At 38.8% G+C, this 23,478-nt stretch overlaps 1 protein-coding gene across 2 annotated transcripts in view; it reads right to left on the bottom strand.

The window, feature by feature from the left end:
* The window catches only part of FTO (FTO alpha-ketoglutarate dependent dioxygenase), a 229,248-nt gene that overhangs the window by 150,618 nt on the left and 55,152 nt on the right, over positions 1 to 23,478 (bottom strand). For both annotated transcript variants that reach the window (XM_058034316.1, XM_058034317.1), the window contains exons 5-7: positions 19,198 to 19,277; positions 18,746 to 18,889; positions 12,802 to 12,921 (exon numbers count right to left, since the gene is read on the bottom strand). In XM_058034316.1, coding sequence (XP_057890299.1) covers positions 12,802 to 12,921; positions 18,746 to 18,889; positions 19,198 to 19,277 — 344 coding nt within the window. The remainder of the gene's footprint in view (positions 1 to 12,801; positions 12,922 to 18,745; positions 18,890 to 19,197; positions 19,278 to 23,478) is intronic.

Here is a 23,478-nt window from a genome sequence, read left to right as displayed (position 1 = left end):
TTCTGCTGGAGCTGTGGGAAAGGTTACACGACCCCAGAAACATGTGAAAAACAAAACAGCAAAAATTCTTTGGTGCTTCCTTCTCAGTCAGCTCCAGCACTTTAAAGAGCATAGCTGAGAAAAACACAAAAAAAACCCAACCCTATGGTATTTTAAGAAAACACTGAAATATTAGGGCAAGGGTAACTTCTGCACAGCCACAGCCTTTGAAAGAACTGAAGGCTTTCAATATAGCTCCTCAATTCTGAAACCACAATGACTGGGATACAGCTGGCAGCTGGACAAGAATCTCTGCAATACCTCCACATCACCTGAAATGACAGCCATATATATTTATACCCCATAAAGTGTGTGTTTATATGTATACATACACAAATACATATATAGGTGTACACACATTTATAATATTTAATAAATCTTTCTAAAAAGGCTTAGAATGAGACACCGGTAGGTATCCACTTTTTCACAGGCTTAAGTAGGGAGAATCTTCTTCCATGTGCTTTTTACTAAGATTTTTTTCTGATTATGAGATTTTCATTATTTTTAAATGGAGGATATCTGGAGAAGCTGTTCAGTGCAAAGAGAACTTATGTTCTAATGCCTACAGCTCCAACAGACTTGGGTCCCTAAGGAAGAACCATGCTCCTCTTCTCTCCTCACCCCAAATTGTCTCAAAATGATTTTCAGAAAAAACAGAGAATGAAACAACCTTTAGAAGAAAAAAATCAAAGGAAAAAACATTGAAAAAGCCCAAACTCCAAATAAAAGAATGTACCTTTGACCTCTGGTAATTCAAATAGAGTGTTAATCACCAAAGGATTAACACCCTCTGTATTATAAATAACATAGCCAGTCATCAGGAAATTATAACACCCCATATAATCAAGAAACACTGAAGTCTATAATAGAACTGTGCCCAAGCAGTGGGATGAGAAGTCCTAATATGAGAAATTTAACACATTGTATCAGCTAATAGAGATTCTGCAACTTCAGGCATTATGGAGAGGAGGTTAGTACTTAAATAGGCAAACATTTTACCTTCCATGTGTGCTCATGGCTGTATATACATACATATATATGTGCATCCATGGGCCATATAAACACAAAAAAATTCACAAGCCTTAACCATTATATGCATTTTTAGAATTATAAAAATCTACATATATATAATTGCCTTGTTTTTTTCTGAATAAATTTATGCATGTGGAATCAAAATTCTATACTTTCCAACATACTTTAAATAGTTTTCTGCATTCAACATAATTATTTTTGGCTTAAACAAAGATTATTTCTCCCTTATTTGATTATATCTCCCTTATTTTAAATGCAGTATTATTACAGCACAGAGGTATCAATTAAGAGAATTCTATCAAAACAATAAGTTTTTAAAGGGATGGGTAAAAAAAAATCAAAGAAATCACTACCCACAGTATTTGGCTTTGAAGGAGACACACAGCTACACCTTTATCTTCTGCCATCTTCCCCATAGCCACTTCCCAATTGCAAAGCCTCTCCATCCTACTTTCTCTCAAACCACCTCATTCCTTTGTGTCTGAGCCTCTGCCATCCTTTCCTGCTTTGTCTCAACCTCCAAAGCTCTTCCTGCCAAGCTTGTTTTCTATCCCCACCGTACCCAAAGGTCCATTCCACCCACACAGGCAGTTCCGAGGCTGGAGGCAGCTGCGCACTGACTCCAGAGCTGCTGTCCCAGGGGCGCTCACTCACCTCACCCTCGGTGCTGCCACTCTGCCAAGAGAGGCTCCCAACCCTCTGCCCACATCTGCACTGGCACCCTTCCCCTGGGCAGCTGCAACTGCTTCCCTGATTGCTTCTTCCCCACCCCTCACTCTTCCAGAAACCTGTGTGGGTAAGTAAATAAGTCACATTAAGCAGCCAGGTGAAGACAATGAGATGGTGAGTAGAGCTCACTCAGCACTTACTGTCTCCAGCTGTGCCTGGCTAATCAACCTCCTCTATCTACACAGGAGGGTCCCACTAGGACCCCAGTGGGAAAATCAGGAACTTTTCCTCAACATGGAGTACCTCATGAAGAATAGAAAGAGCACTCATCTCAAGAAAGAACAACTGAGTTCAAATTACTCTAATTTGTAATATTTTCTGCTGAGACTCAAAGATCAGTAGAGAAAAGATCCCCATTCTCACAACCACACTGCCTTAGTTTGCTTTTTTCAAAGAACAATAAAAGAATGCAGAGTCATGGAATCTGGTGACACATCTACAAGCAGACAAGCCAAGGCTGGGATGAAAATGGACAGCTCTTGACATGTATAAAAATCTTAAACCAAGATGGGGATAAAAAGAAGAGTAGACTTTCTCAGTTTGAGAAGCATTTACAATCTAAACTGCATTAGAATTTTCCCCTTTAAATCTTCAGGAAAAAGGACACACTCCTCTAGTTCACTTCCTCCCATTGCAGAACAAGTAGCAAATCTTATCTTTTTCAAGCCCACCATAAAAATCCCACAGAATCTCCCCAACCTTGTGTCATTCCGCAACTATGAAATACAGTTTCTAAATGAAATACACTTTAAAGCTGTACCATGAGAAAAAGCACAGCTTAATTAAGTTAACTAAGCTGATTAAGCCATGCTCTTTCACCTACTACAGTAAGTATGTGGCCCTGGAGCCATCCTAAAGGCACCTCACACAGCCTAGGACATGTTTTCCAGAGATACTGTGTATATTTAGTCACTGTGGAAGGGAAACAGCAAACACCCCATATGTCAGCATGCCAACAAAAGAACAGAAGTATCACCTGATAAAGCAGCTGTTTACATCTCATTCTTGTTGGGAAGGTAGGTATTACATTACAAAGGAATAGAAAAAGTTAATAAAATAGTACCCCACCACCTCAGATGTGACTGTTATAAAATAATTTGAATAGGAACACATTCTCCAAAAAATCCTGATCATTGATATTATTACTTGGATCTTTGTAAGTTAACAAACAACTCAGACAAATTGAAAATTGAATAGATTACAGCAGCTTTATTGTAAAATAATTAAGAATAATATTCCTCCTTTGTTGTATTTAAATGCATTTATATCATTAAAAAATTCTTTAAAAATTTCAATCCTTTAAAAATCTATAGAAGCAATTTCTAAAATAAAGACATAGCAGTATTCTTATCTTGACTTTTCCTGGTACAAGGCTGCTGCTCTGTGTCTCATAAAGATTTCTGGCAGAGTGAGAAAACCTGGTCAGTATCAGAGACTTTCCTGGGACCTGTCTGCAGTGTCGACAAGCAGCTAAGCTGAATATTAATACACTCTCCATCATCAAAAGCTGTTGCATACCCAAAGGATGAAAAATATTTTAATCAGCTTTCAGCTTGTCTAGTAGAAGTCAGTTTATTCCTTTGGGATTATGCATCTATGTGCTCAATTTTTGTCTTCGTGCTCTCTCTCCATACATATTACTTTTGAAACTAGCAGCAAAGAGCCTAAATCTGCTGTTTTGTTGGGAAAAGCCAGCTAATGCTGTGATTCAATTACAGTATTTTACATTAAAGAAGAAAATGTAGAAGATGAAAAGCAAAGAAAAAACTTGAGAAAACAGCCCTGTTATCAAGTTTTTTAACATTAGGATTTCTTAAAGGAACCAGCGAGACTTTTTTATTTTGTTCAACATCTCCACAAATTTTAAGAGTTTTCAAGACTGGTTCATCTGTCTTACCCATCTTTTCCTCTCCCCAGTAATTACTGCAAATTCACAATTCCTTTAGCATAACAACCACCAGTGGAATTGACCCATGAATGTATAAATATTTTATAAGTATGTGTATCAAGTACATCCTACATGAAAACCAACAAAAGATCAGTAATGGAAAAATGTTTTGAAGAGCCTGGACTGCACAAGTGTACCGGCATGGCAGCCTCTCCTTCCTCTGAGGGACAGCACCAGTCCCTGTAAGGTTGCATTAATAAGGAAAAACACCTACAGGAGAAGACTTTCAAAAAAGTGAGAAATATTAATAATCTTAATCATGTTTATTTTTAATCCTTTCAAAAGCATCATAAAAATTCAGAGTAGGACCTGGTCAGGATTTGTATTGGTCTTTGCTTTGAGCCCCTACAATAAATGCAATGCAGAACTAATTTCATCTTGCCTCAGCCCTGCTTCCTGGGCATAGATGTATTACCACTGGACATGAACACCATCATGCTCTCTCCTCTTGCCCATCAGAGAAGACATGAAGAAATGGAAGGCTCTGCAGATTTTCACATTTTCTATCACCTCATGGAAGCCTGAAGAGTACAACCTCTGTACCCAGCATGAGCATCAATTGGTTTGTACAGACTAATCTTAAAATAATTTCTATCATCCATCAGCAACACAACCAATCACTACTTCTGAGCAAAAGAGTGAATTCTGTGGTCCTACCACTGCAAATGATTTCAGCACAAAAACATCTTTTTCATGAAATGGAAGCATGACATTGGACAGAAGGAAACCCAAAGGATCAAAATGAGTTAACTTACTCTACCGTGTAAAAAAGTCTCATAATTCAGTTATCCAAGCTGAGTCCAACCACAACATCACAAAACAATTGACCTTCTAGCTAGCTGGTGAAGCTCTAATCCATTAGCATGTAGGACACAGCTTGAAGATGGAGCTAAAATGTAATTATTAGCAGTGTGTATATGCATACATATATCCACAGACACATAAAAATAATCACTTCAGTTTATTACACAATGATATTGATCCCTAGGCAGCTAGACAACATGAACTGATGCACTGTTCCCAGCTATTAACAGTGCACTTTGTGGATCATTGCATGCTGAGCACAGAGCTGGATTCATCTCCAGCACAGCTCCACTGCTGCCATTCCTGTCCCCCAGCAACAATCCAGCCTGATTCACCATCCCCTTCATTGTTCTACCCTATTACAGAAACTCAGAATGAGTCCTGTGAAAACTACTCTGATTGTGATGAACAACCACATTACTTCACTGGAATAATTTAAAAGATTTGCTAGATTTAAACTTTATATTAGTGCCTCTGTTGTGAAAATTATATAGAGTTCAGATTGACTAGCAGTCCAAGGAAAACTGCCAAAATCTGATGTTCACTTGTAACATCAGAGAAAAGCCAGTAATTGTCTCCCTACTGCAGAATAGTAAACATTATTATATCTACAGCTTCAGGATCATTAAGCAGAAGCATGTGTAGTGACAAACAGAAAGTGCAAAAAAAGATTCACACAAAAGCTCCTGAGAATGAGACCTGGGAGCTGCCAGGAGACAACCAGGGTCAGCCAAAACACAGTAAGCTCTTTCTTACTCAGACAGAAATCGCCCATCTGACCAAAAAATAATAAAATATAATAAAAGCTCCTATGTGGCCCCATCTACACTTTCCAATCACGATATGGGGAGGCAGAAATTTGTCGGTTCCCTTCAAATGCAGGATGTCCTCTCCCTAGGAAATAGCCAATAAATAATTGTCACATACAGAAAAAAATCATAGCCTCATTTAACTGAGGAGGAATTAAAGATCAGAAATTGTCTGCAATCTAAAACCAAAGATAGACCTCAATGTTTTGATTGCCAGACTGATTTTGAAAACCACACCTAAGTTACTTGCACAAGTCAAACAGAGGGTCAGTAAAAGAATCAGCACCTAATCCATCAGGGCATAATGCTCTCCACAGCAGCTTCTGAAGCCAAGTTACATTTCTTTATGTATAAAATGAAAGCTGCAGTTCTGAGCAAAGATGAAGTAACTGTTAAAGAACACATTACAAAAACACTATTCACCCATGATCTTGTTAGGAATTAGGAGAGCTGATGATCAGATAGGAAAGAAGAGCTATCAGTGCAGCAGGAGCAGCTTTCCAGAAGACGTCACCTCCTTTGCCACCAAAGCCATTTGGAAAGCAAAGCAGCTGTGTTCTATTTTATAGTGGTTACAGAGCCACTAAAATACAATAGCAATAAAACCACATTTAGCAACTCTAGCTGTATTACAAAAATACAGCAATGTAGATGGTGACATTTTAGTCATACTGCCATTTGCTTCCACTTTCATTCAAAATCACAACTTGCCCTAGTTTATAACAATCACAGTACAAATTATTCCTGCCAAACCACTGTAATTCACAGTTTTAACATCAAACCAAATCCTTTTTTTTCTGTGTAGCATGTCCATAAACATATATACACAAATACCAATGCATAATCTCTGTATCTGATCACTTCTAGGATTGAATAAATAAGAACTAGAAATAATTTTAAATATTGGTAATAATTAATCAATTTCTATATAGGATATAACAAATTCTAAAACTACAGATTAATTTCTTTTCAAGAAATACTATTCCCAGTCTTCAAATAGTCTTTTATTAAGTTTTTCTCCTAGGAAATATATTTCTGAGAACATTAAAGCATATCATAGGATCTTCTGGGTTGGAAGGTCCCTTGAAGACAATTTAGTTCCTTCCCCCCCTGCCATGGGCAGGAACACCTTCCACAATCCCAGGTAGCTCCAAGCCCTGTCCAACCTGGCCTTGAACTCTTCCTGGGATGGGGCAGCCACAGCTTCTCTGGGCACCCCGTGCCAGGCCCTTGGCAGCCTCACAGTAAACAATTTCTTCCTAATATCCAAACTAAACTGCCCTCCATCAGTTGAAAACATTCCCCCTCGTCCTGTCACTCCAGGCCCTTGTGAAAGACTTTGCAAAGAATAATGAGACAGGTAAAACTACAGCTCAATCCTACAACATCGTTATTTCCACAGTAAATAAGAAGCCTCAATAAACATACTATTAATACAAAGATCTTTTGTTATTCTAGTGTATACCCATCCAAGGTTTTGAGAAAACAATTTTGATTTCTGACGATTGTGGCATATACATTTATGCCTTAAACTCATTTATGCCTTAAACTCTAGCACAGAACTCATGGCATTTTACATGCAATTGCAGGTATTCAGAACACACAATTGTACACATCTGAGAGTATAAAAATAGTGAGGATCACAGAGAGAAGCCCTGTCACAGCAAGAATAAAGCACAAGAGCACAGAAGTCTAGTTATCCAAAACTGCAGCTCACCAGGACCCAGTTGTGCGCAAAGAACACCTACAAATGCCAAACTTGCAGCACCTACAAACGCCAAACTCGCAGCACCTACAAACGCCAAACTCGCAGCACCTACAAATGCCAGACTTGCAGCACCTACAAATGCCAAACTTGCAGCACCTACAAATGCCAAACTTGCAGCACCTACAAATGCCAAACTTGCAGCACCTACAAACGCCAAACTCGCAGCACCTACAAACGCCAAACTTGCAGCACCTACAAACGCCAAACTCGCAGCACCTACAAACGCCAAACTCGCAGCACCTACAAACGCCAAACTCGCAGCACCTACAAATGCCAAACTTGCAGCATCTACAAACACCAAACTTGCAGCATCTACAAACACCAAACTTGCTGCTCAGGTGCAAATCCAGCTGAGGGGGAGGCAGAGGCAGGACCACACCACGGGCACAACTACACAACCCAACCCCACCTGGGGCATCAGCAATGCAGCTCCTGTCCCACAGCACAGACAGGGACCCAAACCTCTCCTGGCCCAGGCCAGTGAACATTACACCCTCAATGCTCTCCCAGAACGCTGCCGAGCGCGAGGCTGCCCTTTGAACAATTCCAGTTTCTCACAGAAATGTTACAGAGGGTCGTATCAACGCAGCTCAGATCTCAGCCGGCTCACGCAAGGGTTAAAAACAGAAAGTGCTATCCACTGGTTTGCTCTGATGTTCCTGCAGATATTGTCACTGGATGTATCCTCAGAAGAATTCTATTCAACACCTCTGTCTTTAAGTACAAAGCTGTAGGCTGTAGCAGCTTTAGGAAACATAAGTATCCTTTTTTCTGCTGCACAGTATCTGTGTGTGAAATTCTCTAAAGGGGTTTAAGTATTTACCCTGAACACTATCAGACAGTTTCTAAAATTTTCCTTATCCTGTTGCAGAAACACTTCAAAGAGAATCATAAACACAGTCTTTTGTGCTTTCAGCACACATGTTGTTTTGGAAGCTTAAGTCTGAATTCCCTCAGAATTGTAAATAATTTTTTTCCTCAAAGATGTGCAATACAACTTTACTTTTTTTTTCTTTTTACAGTTTCATTGTGATTCTACTACAGACAATCTTTTCTCCCATTTCTGACAGCTAAAAATATTGGGGTCATAGAAATTATTGCCAGAAAAAAATAAAAAAAGAAAAAGAAAAAAAAAAGAAAAAGAAAAAAAAGTCTCCAGGATCAGGTTTTGTTGTTGCTGTTTAAGATAAAAGATACATTTCCAGAATCATCTGACTTCCAGTGTACACAAAATATAATCTGCCAAAAATACATTTATTTAAAGGCTCTGGCCTAAACAGATAAGGAGAGCCCCAAAAGACAATAAATATGGGTAAAATTTGGGTTTTGGAGCTGCCATGTTGTTCCTGCATTTCACAGCTCATTAGGCAAATCCCATCACCCATGGCCACATGGCCCTCCAATAAAGTGTGACACTGCAATATCTGAGCACCATGGGAAAACCAGAAGAGAAATTAAAATAATTCCTCAGAGTTCCTGGAATTTTGGCTGACAAGGTCAAACCAATTCAAGTGTCAGTTAAGTTGCTATGCAATTTCTGAAAGAAGCTAAACAACCAACCAGCCTGTTTGTGATCCCATTATCTACTTTTTTAAAAATAATTGGTTAGTTGTTTAAAATGCCAAAGTCTACAAAAGCTGGGAGAATTCCTTGTAAAAGCATATTTTTTCTTAGAGCTTTTCATGCTTATCTGGGAATTGAAATGCTCTTGATTTAAATACATATTTAAACCCTTGCTTTAATTTGGGAGAAAAAAAATGGCTCTGGGCTGAGATTTTGTAGCTCAAGTTTCAGTGTAGACTCAATTCTAACTGTCAGACTGTAAGCCCCTGACAATAGTGGCTTATAGCTGAAACTACTTCATATATAGCAATAGGAGCAAATAATGAAACAGACCTCAAAAAGGAAAGAAAAATAATTTTACAAAAAAATAGCCTTGCTCTCTGATTTCAATTCAGTTGTGCAAACTGATAAAAAGCCTGTTATTGAGAATAACAGTAATAATGAGACTAAAGATAGTTTTTAAAAAGTTTTACGGATCAAGATGAAAGTTGTGCAGAAAGATACCAGCCTGCATGAGCTGCCACTTAGATCATTCTGCTTACACCGAGTGTGCACACTTCTGCTTTTGCACTACCACAAACTAAAAGGTGTGCAGCATGTCATGATCCTCAGCTCGGTTATCAACGCTAAAAAATTAAACAAATGGTGCAACAACTACTTGTGCTTCAGTTATCCCATTAAGAAATTACTTCCTCAAGATCTATGTTTCATTCCTTTAAGCAGTGAAGCAGCTGTGCTGTTAAATGCAGCTCCAAGTCACTCACACTTTTCTCTACATTTCAGTTCCACGCTCTCTTCTCTTGCCAAATTCCTGCATAAATAGGTGGGATTAAATGGAGCCTAGTCTACCAAACATAATTATATATGTTGTGATTTTATACTGCAATGAAATTGATACATTTTAATAATGCCAGTCTTGGCTCTTTCCCACTAAAGTCAATAAAGGTTATTAAGGCCAACTGCCATATAAATACATTGCTACATTGCTAAATGGACTGTCAAAGCAGGAAATACAATTCACACCATATAGCACTGTACGGCCCTTTTTTATTCTTTAAGGAGCACTAGATAAGTTTAAAAAAGCCTTCAAAAATTCAACATGCAAGTGTAGCCATATATGTTTACTTTTCATTCCACAAACAAAAATATTGCTTTACAATTACAAACAAAAATTGATTTACATCTTACTTTTCTCATGTGAATGAATCTAAAACAAAATAACCAAAAAAAAGACTGTTGGACTTCTGCATTTCTTACAGACTTGGTGTGGTGGTTACAGATTTTCATAGCTAAAATAAATGTCAGATTGCAAGGTTTGCATGATATCAGACCCTGAGAGACAAATTGTCTCTCCACTGAATCTCAGAACAGCTACAGCAAGACTTGCTCACATCACATGAGATTTCAGCTTTTCAGACTTCTCTTTACCCAGAAAGCAAAGCCTGTACAGTCTTTTTTCAAATGGTAACTCTCCCTTTGAATTCTGCAAGCATTTATCCTGATGTTGCAGGCGATAACGTGTTAATCTTGGATGACTTTTTAAAAAAAAACCCCTCCAACATATGAATAGCCTTCATATTTTCAAGGGAGGGGGAGAAAAAAAGGAAGATTGGTTAAACTGCTTCAGATTTAATGGCTCATAAATTCATGAGGTAATATTGTGGGAAATGTGATGTTTTATCAGAATGTCATTCAAATGAAAGGTTTAACATTTACATCACAAGAGTGAGCTCTAAGTAAAACTATCCTCAGGGAAAGAAATGCCAGGAATAAACATTATGATAAAATTGTGTGCTTGCTATAATGTACAAAAATATTTAATAAAGCCCACAGGTTTGGGCTAAACTTCTTGCAATATCATACTCTGCCGTGACAGAGGAGTAATTATAATTAGCAGAATCAGAGATAAAGAAGGAAAGAAAGTTTCAAAAATTATTAAACAAGGGGAAAGCCTAAAAAACCACACATAATATCCCTGAGACTGACTTTTGTATCACTCTAGACACATATATAAAAAAGCTACTTCAACAGTTGTTCAGCTCACACACAAAGGAAGAATACACGCTTAAATATTTTCTTTTAAGAAAAAATTCCTTGTAAGCAGCAAAATCCTTCCAAAACAAGAACAACAGCACTGAGACGTTTTACTTTTAACGTTTTATATTATTATTGCTCTCTTTTTAAAAAATTGTTTTAAAGAATTATCCAGCTAAAGTTACAAATTTGGAGGAAAACAAACCAACCAACCCATCGACTGCGGACTACCGGGTACCTTCAAAAACACCCTTTTGATTTAACTTAGCCGTGGAAGCTGAGCACGCACCGAAACAGCGCACTTTTAATGGCAAATCGCTGCAGAATTGGTTAACCCGGGTTGGTTTCCCGTGCGGTGGGGCGGCCGGGATGGGCCCGGGGCAGCACCAGGGATCGCTCTCGCTGAGGGCGCCGCAATCCCGGGCCGGGAGCGCCGCAGCGCGGCCCCACATTGCCCCCTGGCGGCCGCCGCGCGAACCGCGCCCGCTGCGCCCAGAGCCGCCCCCGCGCCCCGAGCGCGCCCCGAGTTTGCAGACAGAGCCGGCAAAACAGACAGTCCCAATTAACATTCCCCTCTGTCTCCTCCAATAGCCGAAATTAATTGTGATTAATATGTTATAAGTCATAAAACATTAAAGCGATTCTTAAAATATAAATTAGAAGCAGCTTCTGTCTTGGCCCAAGCTTGGGGTTGCTGATAAATATCATCCCGAGGCTTGTTGAAAGGAGATACACTGACGCCACCATGCTTCTAATTAGAGACACATGGCAATGTCACACCAATTGCAGAAAACCTAGCCCTTGAGAGTTCCAGGGTTTGCTGTTTTTCCATGTTTTCAACACACAATGGATATAAAATATCAAACATTCTTGTCTCTACCTCATCTAAGCCTGTGTTACAAGAGAGTAAGTTGTCATTTGAAAGAAAAACAAACCAAAAGATTTTTTTTAAATTATAAGGGTCGTTCAAGAATGTGAGCACATAAGAACGTCAAAAAAAAGGGAAAAAAATAAAACCCAAACACATAAGCAAGTTATATTTTCTCTCCTTTTGTAGGGAAATTCAATGTTCAGTGATTTCTTGTGGCAACTGATTCCACAACTGCAATGCCCACTTTTCTGGGCGTGTTTTCCGAGTCTGAACCAGGCACTGCTGGGGCAGCTCACACTGCACGGGAGCAGCTGAGCCACAGCTTTTCCTGTCAGACCCAAGGTTCTTGCTGTACCTCAAACACAGCCTGACACAAATGGCACTCAGCATCCTCGGCTGCAATACAAACCCTTCCAAGCCAGTAGAGGCAAACTGAGGCTAGTTTATGCTGTGGCCAGCAGAAATGACCAAGGAGCAGCTTCTGATGCAGATGGATGGCGAGGAGGACAGTGGGTTTGCCAGCACAGCCCCTTCTGAGTGCAAACACAAAACCAGGCAAATTGGCAACTGCTCTGGAACTGTGACAGCACAGGCTCTCACCTGAGGCTCTACATGGACAGCAGCAACAGGATAAGACTGCTGGGCACTGAATCCCTTTTCAAAGAATGCACAACGTATTTGAAGCACCCAGAAGTCATTATTACATTTATTCTTGACATAATCCCCTCTTGCAGGTTCTGGCTTTGCTCTCAGAGTGCAGGTGGGCCACAGACAGTTGTACTTCCAGACGACCAATTCTGTTCTCAGCTTTCTCAGACACTTGCACCACTGTTGTCACTGCAGAGGTGTCTGTCAGGGTGTTGTACAAAAGAGCTGACAGTGCACAGCATTGCAATATATGGCTGTCATCTTGTGAGGCTCTAAAAGGCTCATATGAGGCTTTTATGAGGCTTCCAAACTTTCAAAACAAGCAAAGTCAAGAACTAACTGAAATCCTGGGGTTTTGGATCTGATTTTGCTCACATTTTTTCTGGCTACTGGGGGATAAAAGTAAGAGGAGACAGTGAAAGGCTGACATTGATTCTGCTTCTCATATGTTCTGAATAAAGTCTAAAACCCTTTACTAGAGTACAATTAAAAACATAATTGTGAGTGCTCTCAGAATTAGGCCCTAGAGGCTTTAAACTTTAAAACCAGTACTTACCATAATCTCCATTTTTCTCCAAAATTCTTCCAATTTAGCCATAGGCTTAAGCCACCAATCAGTGCACTTCAAATACCTCTTGCCTTGGAACCAAAACTGCCTAAGCCACTCAAATTCAACCTGCAAGATAAAAACATGGTACCGTAAACATCCACAGTCCTTATCTGGGGCAGGAATGGGGCAATGCAAGAATCCAGCTCTACCTGAACAGCCCCATAGGAAAGGAGTCAGTGACCAAAGCATGTCACTGCTAAACACACCCTTACTGTTCATCCCTAAATACACCCAGCTGTTTATTCCTATTTCACATCCATTTGTGACCTGAGCTACTCTCTTCAAACCCAGAGAGGTGCAAAACTCAACTGTCTTTTTTTTCCCCCGTTTTTTACATGGTGTTCATGTACAACAAACATTAAAAATTCCAGCCAAATATGCACCAACTCTGGCTCATTGTGGTTAACGCTGTGGGTTTCAAATTGTTCCAGTCACAGGAGATGGAAAAACACTTGCAGTAATAACACTGCTACAACGGAGCCCAGTTGCTCTGGAATGAGAGGATGGCATAAGGAATCACAGCCTCCCACCCTGCAGCAGACAGCTCAGTGAGCAAAGATGCTGCTTTTCCCTAACAGTAATCCATAGTCCTGGTCTTCAGAATTCCATATTTATCTTTGTTGTGGTAGTTATGTTTCACACTGAGTTCAAAGTTGCTTTAATCATTATTTTGTACCACAAAGAAGATTTGTTTATCCCCGCTCAAGCTCTGAAGATGCAAACAAAGACAACCAACCAAGGTGAGAGAATAAAGAAACTGCCCAAAGCTGTCACCTAACACTCCCTCTCCTGCAAGAGAAAACTGAACAGCTACAGAAACCTGAAAGTGGTCCAGTTGACATTAACTACAGGTTTGGTCCATGCACTGAAGATTACAATAAAAAATATTTACATTTTCAGTGCATAAAAAGAATATTATAGTAAAATATAACATGATTAGTTGGCAGAGAATGATTTTAAAATGTCTTTTAAAAATCTTGACTTCTAGCCAGTGACTTTTTAGCACAGAAGTTTGATGACATCCTTCCTAAAAAAAAGCTGAAGGAAACTTTGTTTCCTCTATAATATTAATGAGGTATGAAGGATCCAGTTATGGTTTGGTATAAAAAAACCCAAAACAACAAAACCAGTATATGCAGTTTTGGAAAAGCTGAGCATACCATTCTTCAGTTAGAATTTTAAGAACTGTTTTTTTTCCTTTCTTCACTTCTTTTTGAGTTTTTTGGCCTCTATTATGCACTGTCTGGCAAACAGCTTGCATGAAATTAATCACAAGGCCATTAATCAATGAAAAAAAAATTTTATTAAAATCAATCTTAAAATATGACTCATCATACATCTATTTCAGTCAATCTGATTTTTACCTAGTCATATTGATTTGTTGCAATAATCTATGTAATTTCACTCTAATTGCAGTCTGGCACATTGGCCAAAATTTAAATGTATCTTGATCCCATAGAAAATATATATAATTTGACACAAAAGAGTAGTTTTTGGGTCTAAGGCATAAAATAGAGCAACAAGCTAGTTCATTTTCTGCAGGATTAGCTGGTCTCATCAGAGGTCAGTGTGTACCTAATTGCAGCAAAGGCTGTTTAATGATGTGGACTGACACCTCACACAGCTATCAAACTCTGCTCTGCATTCATCCCACAGCATCTCTGTGCAGCTCTAACCTGGGTTAATAAATTGGGGCTGGGGAGAAAATGTTCCACCCTCCAAGCTGGCCACTAAACTGCTTGACAAGTGTCTGCTCTGAGCTATTCCCTCTGAACAGATAACTGTTGATTCTGAGACAGAAAATGATCTTGGTGAGGCAAGGGTGACATGATTTCTGATTTCTCTTCTGTAATAACTTCTCTCTGTAGCAGGAACTCACTTCTCTTGGCCTGTCTCCTTCCATGCACAGGAGAAGCTGTACCACCAAAAAACCTCAACAATAAATACTGGAGAGACACAAAATGCTCATTTCCAGCCCTACTGGAATGGAAGTTAGAGAACATTCATCTTGTGCGACAAAACTCTCAGGTTAACAGCTCTTGGATTTTAAAACTGGAGACTCCCATACATGTGAACTAACTTCAGTTATCATTAGAAAGTATTTTACATGACTGAAGATGACAGAGCTCAAACATATTTACACATCAAAATATACAGGCTGAGTGTCTGAGGAATAATTTTCATCTTCTAATCGATTTTCACTTATGACTTACATCTGTGCAAGTCAGCTCAGAATCAGGCCTCATGTGCCTACTCTCAACATATTTTCAAGTTTTCCTTTAAGCAATGATTAAAGGCCAATTTTAGGCTGTTGTCAATACTGGGTAGTAAAAGGCCACCAGTAGCATTTGACATTTTGTGAGGCAATGCTCCTCAGCCAACTATTGAAAAGTACTGGTAGTTCAATGCCACACATGTGGGTGATCTCTATTTCCTCTCTGCCATTCCAGTAGCCACCAACCATGCTGTGAGCTCACTGTAATGTGCTAAAACAAACCAACCAACCTTCCTTTGGCTGCCTGCACCGCTCCCTTCTCACCCATGACCTCAGTGTCTGACACCACATCCCTTCAACTCAGCCAGCCCGGGTCTCTGCCTCCCCATGCATTCTCCAAGCTCAATTTATCTCCTGCTGCCATAAAAACAGATCTGCTGCAGGCAAAAGTGACTGTGCCTCACAAGCAACAGGGCAACCAATTCAGTCTCTAGTTTTAATCATGCTAATCAAGATCTGATTATCACAGCTGAGCACACTCCCTGATGTGAACAAACCCCTACTTTTCAAATTTAAGATCCTAGTTTGAAACCTGCCATATTTTCAACACAATCCCATGACATAAAGAAGACTACCTCTGATGTTTTACTACACTGAGAACATCTGAATATTGGTTTGGTGATGGCAAATACAGAAGCCTTGAAAGTACCTCACACCTACGTGAACTATTAGCAGATTTTGCATTAGTCAGAGCAAGAAAAATTTTCTTTGCAATGTGAAGAACAGGCTGGTGAAGATCTTTTCTGCAGATTTATTCTTATATGTATGAGCATTTACATTGTCTGTTGAGGAGTATTTAGTTCCTTTAACAGGAATTTAGTTGCCAGTGGTTTCCCCAGGTGCCCTGTAGCTGTTTGGGATGTCCTCAGCAGCTGTACATGTTCAGCAAAGCCAAGCAGGAGGAGGAAGAGGTTCCCATTCAGAGAACTGTGCAAGACCATTTCTTTTGGGATAAACGATTCCTGACCAAACAACAACCTGGCTGTGCCTGTGTGTGAGCTGTCAGGCTATTGTCCTGTAACTGCATCTGCTCACCCTCCTACCCCCTGCCACCGCAGAGCTTGTGCAGACTGCCAGGCCATGTGCTGCACAGACAAACTGCACTGAGCACCCTTAATTGAGGTTATCTTTACTTACTCTTTACTACAAAGTACACACTGGGAGTGAAGTGACTCACACATCTAACACACAGCACATACCTTGCAATTACTCAGATATTCCTTTGAAGGCTGTTTTAGTGAGGGAGACCATGACAACAAAGCTAGGTTTAATTTAAACTTCCACCTGGCTGCCCACCAGAGATGCTAAAATCCTCCTCAGGTTAGCATCTCACTTTTTCAACAGGAATACCTCTGTCAAGGCATCCAAGACAGGGCCCTGAAAAATGAACTCTGGGAAATCTAACATCAAGTAAGGACACCCCCCAGACACTCTTTCAGAGGTTTCTCTGCCCACCAAAAAACTGGGAAAAAATGAAGTCTCCACCTATGCTTCAGAACCTCAGTTCAAACACACTTTATCAGCACAGCAAGTCAATTTTCCTGCCCAGGAGTACAAAAGTGAAGGCACAGAACCATTCCTCATTCTTTCAGACCTGCTCTTAGGCTTTTTCCCTGGAGCACACACAGATAATTCATCCAGGCCTCATTTGGCAGAGCAGTTAATTTCAGCACAGTCTGTGAATCTGCTAAACTAGTAGATTTTAGCTTGGTACTGTGATGGTTCTGTTCTAGTTAATGTTCTCTGATGATTGCTTTGGAGGTAGCAGCAAGGGGGTAAAAAGAATGAACCCGTAGCATTTCAGGAAGATAAGGAACCAAGAAGAATGGCTCTTTTATAAGAGTTAAAACTGAAGAACTTCAATTATGACAATATTTAAAAATAAAATATCATCACCTCTAGATACTGTCTCATTTCAAGCTCATGATCTCTTGTTCAGAGGAAGAAAAAAAAAATCCAAGGAGCTTTATGAATAGCACAGAAAGCTGTATAACAGAAATACAGAGGCAAAATTGGGAAACTGGGAGAACTGGCAGTTCTTTAATCCTATGGAGATTTGGATTTTAGTGCTGTTTTGATTTTGCATTAAAAATTGCTTAAAAACTAAGAGAGTTAAATAAAAGGCTCATTTTCATCAGTTTGATTCTTTTAAGAAACAACAGTCTTTTGTTCTTCCATCTGCCTCATAAAGTTTCAACCTAAAACCTGTATTAGTGCCTGAAAAGACAAAGATTTACTATACAACAAGGTAGGAAGCTTTTATATACAAGAAAAGTTGTATTAGTTTCACAAGTCTTTATATTTTCAGCTCATTGATGTTTGAAAAAAAAATTAGGCATTTACCACAGAGATAACCCCTAGAAATTTTGTCTACTTGTGCAGCAATAAATGAAATTTAAATAGCAGTCTAATAGCAGTGAAGATTTGACCTTGGGATAAAAAATTAAGGGAAAAAAAAGAAAATAATAGTAAAATAGGTGGATGGGTTGTCTCTTTTCAAATTAAATATAGATCCAGTGTGTCTGCTAAGTGCACAATAAGTACAAGTTAAACAAGGATTGCTGTTACAGTGTATCCCATATGTGTAACAGGAAACATCCCTGTATGTCACACTGCAAAATTATTCAGGTGACTGCAAACACCAGGGGCTACTCTCTCACCTGATGTAAACAGCACACGGCTTTGATGTTAAAGGACCCGTGCAAATTTATCCCAGCTGTGCCTGTGGCCCTTGCTGTGCAAACCACATATGCGTGTAGTTTTATGGACTGAGCCTGATTAATGTTTTGTAAACCCCTGCATGCATCAGACTCCTTTCAATTGCCCCAGGAGCTGTTTTGGTAAAAGTCAAGGGCGTGAATCTTTTGCCAACACTATGCTCCATTTTACCAGCTGTAAACACAATACAGATCAAAATGTGTTCTACAAAGTTTTAGTAGCACTACACAATATTGTATTCCTCAGCAGACAGAAATTTAAACATTTGACATGAATTCTAATTTGAGTGCAAATGACCTTTGTACAGCTTCTAATTTATCTTAGTAGAAATACAGCACAGCTCCGAGCAAGAAAGCACTTCCAGCTTCAGTGGAATCCTGTCCAAGTGCATTAATACACTTGCATCTTTTGTAGCACTAAATGACCTGCTTAAATATGTTCCTCACAATTATTCCCACTGTATTTTCTTCAGAACATACTTTAGAGCCCACATTCACAATTGTGCCACACATGGCATTATGCAAAAGCCTGGTTCAACAGAAACCAGGGAGGAATAACTGAAAAAATCTACCTGCTCCTTTCCCTCTAATCCCTTCTCTCTTCCTTTCTGTTAGAGAAGTGCCAGAGTAGTCTGTTTGACCATCACACTGTCAGTTCTGGTGCAGTATTTTGTGAAACTTCTCTCACTTTACCAGCAGAGGGATCTTAAGAAGGAAAAATGAAAACTTCCAGGATAATCCCAATTACTGTACCCAGGTAAAAAAGTCATAAAAGCCACATTGCAAACTCATAAAAAGCAACGCCTTTTAAGCAGCTGAACACACTTAATTGCCATTAATTCCATGAGACTGCACTGCTGAGACCTGGCTGAAGTATTTTCAGTGTAGGTGATCTCACCTCATTATGTATTTCTTCTGCTTGCTTCACCACTGCAGCTTCCAGTGATTTCAAAGACAAAACCATTGAATCAGAATCAGTCTGCAAATTCTGGAGTGCCAGTTCACACTGTCCAAGTATGTATTCCAATGTTCCTTTTGAACACTATAAAGATACAATAAAAACTTCAGAAAATTTCTATTTCCCAACTGGATTTCATCAGGAATCCATGAGGTGTGGTGCAGCACATTCACAGTTGACATCTGCTAAGCCTAGCTGGGAGTTAAGGCCAACTACCAATACAGAACCAACTGTACCTCAATCAAAAATAAACAGCAGCAGTTAATGCAAAGAGTTTGAGTCATAAGGATGACATGAAGCACCATTCTGATGAGACACCAGGGTGCTGCATAGCTGGCACCAGGATATTGGCTTTGCAAGGGACCAAGCAGTGAAATGGTTTTGGTACTTACATCTGCCACCCTGTGAGTGGAGCTGAACCGAGGGGACAAACCAGCCAGAACACAGTGCTGATGGGTCATATTGAGATCATCTAGGGGCAGATTAAAAAACCTTAAGTACAGGGAAAAATGATACTTAATAAAAGTTAATCTGGTTGAATATGAATCATTTTTCACACTTTTCTTGCTTTAGTGCTTAGAGAATTCAGTCACATAGCTCCAATATTTTACAGAGCACAGTAACTATTTACTATCAAAGAGTCAGAAATATTTCTACTTACACTAGCTTTCTCCTATATAGTTTAGAAGTGGCATTTTCCTACCTCTCATAGGGAAAGTTTGCCTAAACAAATTAATTCCTCCAAAGCTGAGGAGACTAAGTCTAAACTACTGAGGAGACAAAAGAAACTACTTGGAAGTTACAATCTCTTATCCCAAAATCACTAAAAATGCTCAAAGTTCTTGAAAACAAAATGCTACCAAAACAAAACAAAATAACTTATGAAAAAACTATTTCCTATAGACACATATTAGGATAAATTTCACAGAACCCAGTCTTGCAAGGACCACAGAATATTATCATCTCTGGACTTCACAGTATTTAAATACCACAATGACTTTCAAGAAGAATTGTGTGATAAAACAAACCGTTTCCACTACCCCTTTCAGTGCCCATTCTTTGTGGCTGTATATAGCAAACATAGAATTAGACTTATGACATCTTGATTTTCACCTTTATTCAAGCCCTTGGCATAACTTTCATTGTAGAGTTGCACCTTGGAATTGCTTCAAACTGTCTCTGATCCTTTATGAATCTCAGAAAGAAGCCTGTAATCTTAACTTAAGAGTTGACAAAAAATCTGAAACTCCAATTGTACAAAAATAGTTGAAGTTTCATTGATTGTCTGCCTCAAAACACATTAAAAAATACATTTTAGGTTGTAAAAGATTGTGGCAAAGATTTGCTTTCTTTTTCTCCTAAATATATATTAACTGAAAAGAAAAATCACTCTTTGTAAATTGGCCATTGTCCATCTGGCATTAAAAGCTTTTATTCAGATACAGAACACTAGACCCAGAATGCTATTTTGGTTCTAGAGCCAAACCAAAGCTGCTTCATTCCTTGGTCACCCATGTTGGAAGCACCACAGTGCTCTTGTAGGGTTCAGTAAAAAACAACTCTTGAGGAGTCAGCCTCAGTTTTGCATGACTAAGCACTGACCCTTAGGTCTGCAAAAGCAAAACAGAGACTGCAGTACAGAATGCAGGGTGTTATTCTCTAGATGGGACCCCCCTATAAATAAACCTCCTCAATGATTTTCCTGTTCCTAGCCAATCCTTAAAGAGTTGGAGGCTAAAGGTGCTAAATTTATTAACTGGAGGTAAAAAGTATTTCCCAGGAAAAAACAAACCACAAGATAAAATGGCTCCCAGAATTACCAACAGGATTTATATAGTCTTTTCTGTCTTCTCTAAAGTGTTCCTCATGAACTTTTTAGACAGTAGTCTCTTACCTATTTCAAGGGTCAAATAAAAGGTACAGTGGTGTTTAAAGCACTGGAAAATCTTTGATACTCTTATCACCACAAATATCTACAAGCAAAAGTGAAACGGAATAGAATTTTGCTATTAATTTTCTTAACTACCACTAACAAACAAGAAAAACGTGCACAAACAAAAACAAATTTAAAGTCTAAAAACTAGAAAAATAATAAATCTAAAAGAAATATGTCAGAGTTTGCAAACTTCATGGTCAAAGTTTGGTAATGACAAATACACTTCTGGAGTTCTAAGTCTTAATAGTAGGACATATACCATTTGGATTAAATGTGGACTCAAAAAAAAGGAGGGGGTGAAAAGCTCCAACACATTCAAGATGCTAGAGAGCAAAGAGGGTTCAAGTTAGTTTGTGAAAATAGAAGCAGATTAAAGATCTAGAAATAGTTTAATGAGTCACTTTATACATGTGGAAGTGTTTCCATTAAATACTTATCTTTAACCACAAGCCAACCTCTGCAATGTGTGCAACCTACTTCTGGTTGGTTATGAAAATAATTTTTTGATGCTTCTCAAACTATAATTTGCTGGGGGTGGGGAGTGGTGTAAGATTCAAAGTTCATCTTCATGCTGTTTTAAAACCCTAACCTTCAAGCTAAGAGCTTGATCTATGGGAAACAGCTGCAGAAAAGTAAATCTGCCTTTGAAAGAGTCCAGAATGTATTTTTGTTAAGTATGGTTTGAAGTCATGGTAGGAAAATTAGTGAAAATTGTAAATCTGCTTGCAAATCTGGTCATGTCTAACTCAAAGATTAGGGAAAAAATTCCAATTTAATAGTAGGACCATGACAAGCCTAGTTAAGCATGCTCTAGGACAGAGCCGATGGGGCCCTGTGCTCACCTCCACGCGTTTTGGATTTATTGCATGCACCCAACACTTTTCATATTAGACACCCCTTGGCTGTGTACTTGAGACAGCAGGGTTCAGTGTGCACTTCCTCTGCAGACCAATATATTATTCTAAATTGAGCTAAAGTGTTTCCGTTTCATGAGTGATATAAAGTTTAGATTTGAATTTTTAGGCAGCAGACTTGCAGCCATTCACCAGACTTTTTTCTTCATATTAAGAAAAGCCTAAAAAATTATTTAGCAATATGTCTTACTGAAAGTAATTTTGAATTTTTGTTGGTTTTGCTTAATAAAATGAATTTACGTTATTGTAATAGCTTAAAAAAAGAATGGATGTGATCACCTTATATTCAGTATTAACATACTAAATTACGGCTCATGATTTCATCTGAAGAAGGCTGCTGAGAAGGAAGATGTAAATTTAAATTGTAAGACATTTTACTTAATTTCTCCCCAGACTAACAAAAAACATTTATAAAGCCAATGAAGAGAGGAACAGAAACATTATGAAATATCCACTAGAAATGCTAAAAAGACTGGAGTTTTTTGTTACTTTGCTATACCCATTGATCTTGATTTACAAGTTACTGTAATTGCACATTACTGTAAGAAATATCCAGTTACCACAGTTTCTTATATAGATTTGTGTGTACCACAGGAAATACTAGTGGCATTACAGGTACAGGAATTGATAGGACCTGACTTTTAAATTATAAGCAACATGTTGAATGTGATGTTTCAGCATTTTCAACATTCATATAAAGCAGTAACACAACACCACTCCAACAACTGGAAGGACAGACCTACAGAGTGGCTGAGTTCTGTGCTGGGGTGGGTGAGTCAGTGGTGGTCACAACCAACCCTCCCAGTCCTATCAGTCAGTGCCTGTACAGGAACCACCACCAGCTGCAGGACTCTTCCATCTTCTGTTTTCTGGATGTCTTCCATTCTGCCACTGCTTTTAACATAATGCCAGCAAGAGGACTCTGCTTACTGAAATGAGGTTCTGGAATGCAGCATGTACAAAAGCATAAGACAAACGAACCTCCTTTTCTTTATCACTGCCCAGTTTCTTTTTTTACAGAGTTTTCATATTTTGTCTTTTAGTTGGCATCTTCAAGATACCCCCTCTTAAAAGTTAGTGCAAAAAATCTGAACAGTAAGAAATACACTGGAACTATATATGTTTCCTTATATTGTCTTTCACTCCAAATCAAAATGATACAGGCAGTTCTGCTACACAAAGAAACCTAATAAAATGGCCATTTTGGGAATACCCTCTAAGACTATTTAGAAGAGTAATTTTTTCCCCAAGTAATTGAAAAGAAACACAAAGACTATGGAAATGCAGAAGAGATTAAAATAACACCTGGCCTACAGAGCTCAAATCTGTAGCTCTTCAAAAGTACTAATAAGAAAGTGATTTACACATCATCTTCAAAAGAATGTTTAATATATCCTTTGTTTCCATCTAAACATGCTCATGATGTTACTCATTAAATAAACTAACTTTCTGATCTACCCTTCATATAGGATCTCTGAAAATACTTTAGCCACTATATAAATTCCATTAGGGAATAAAAAACACCCTTATGATCTGGTAACTCAATCAACTACAATCGACAGTATTTTGCAATAAAAATACTAAAGTCAGTCCCCTTCTTTTATTAAATACCTTCTGAATCTCTTGGCCAGCATTGCTCTATATGCTCAAAGTTTCCAGTCAGGAAGGATTACATAAGAAGTTTACTTGATGCCCTAACTGCTATTGCACAAAAACTGATTATAATAACCTTTCTAGCAATGTTTACCTGCCACTTAAGCTTCATTTTCACTGCCTCTCTTTCCTTCTAGGCTTCTACTTCATACCCTTACAAAAAAGGGAGG

Source organism: Melospiza georgiana, chromosome 14 (assembly GCF_028018845.1).
Source record: "Melospiza georgiana isolate bMelGeo1 chromosome 14, bMelGeo1.pri, whole genome shotgun sequence".
Taxonomy (NCBI): Eukaryota; Metazoa; Chordata; class Aves; order Passeriformes; family Passerellidae; genus Melospiza; species Melospiza georgiana.
This window is presented reverse-complemented; position numbering and strand designations above follow the sequence as displayed.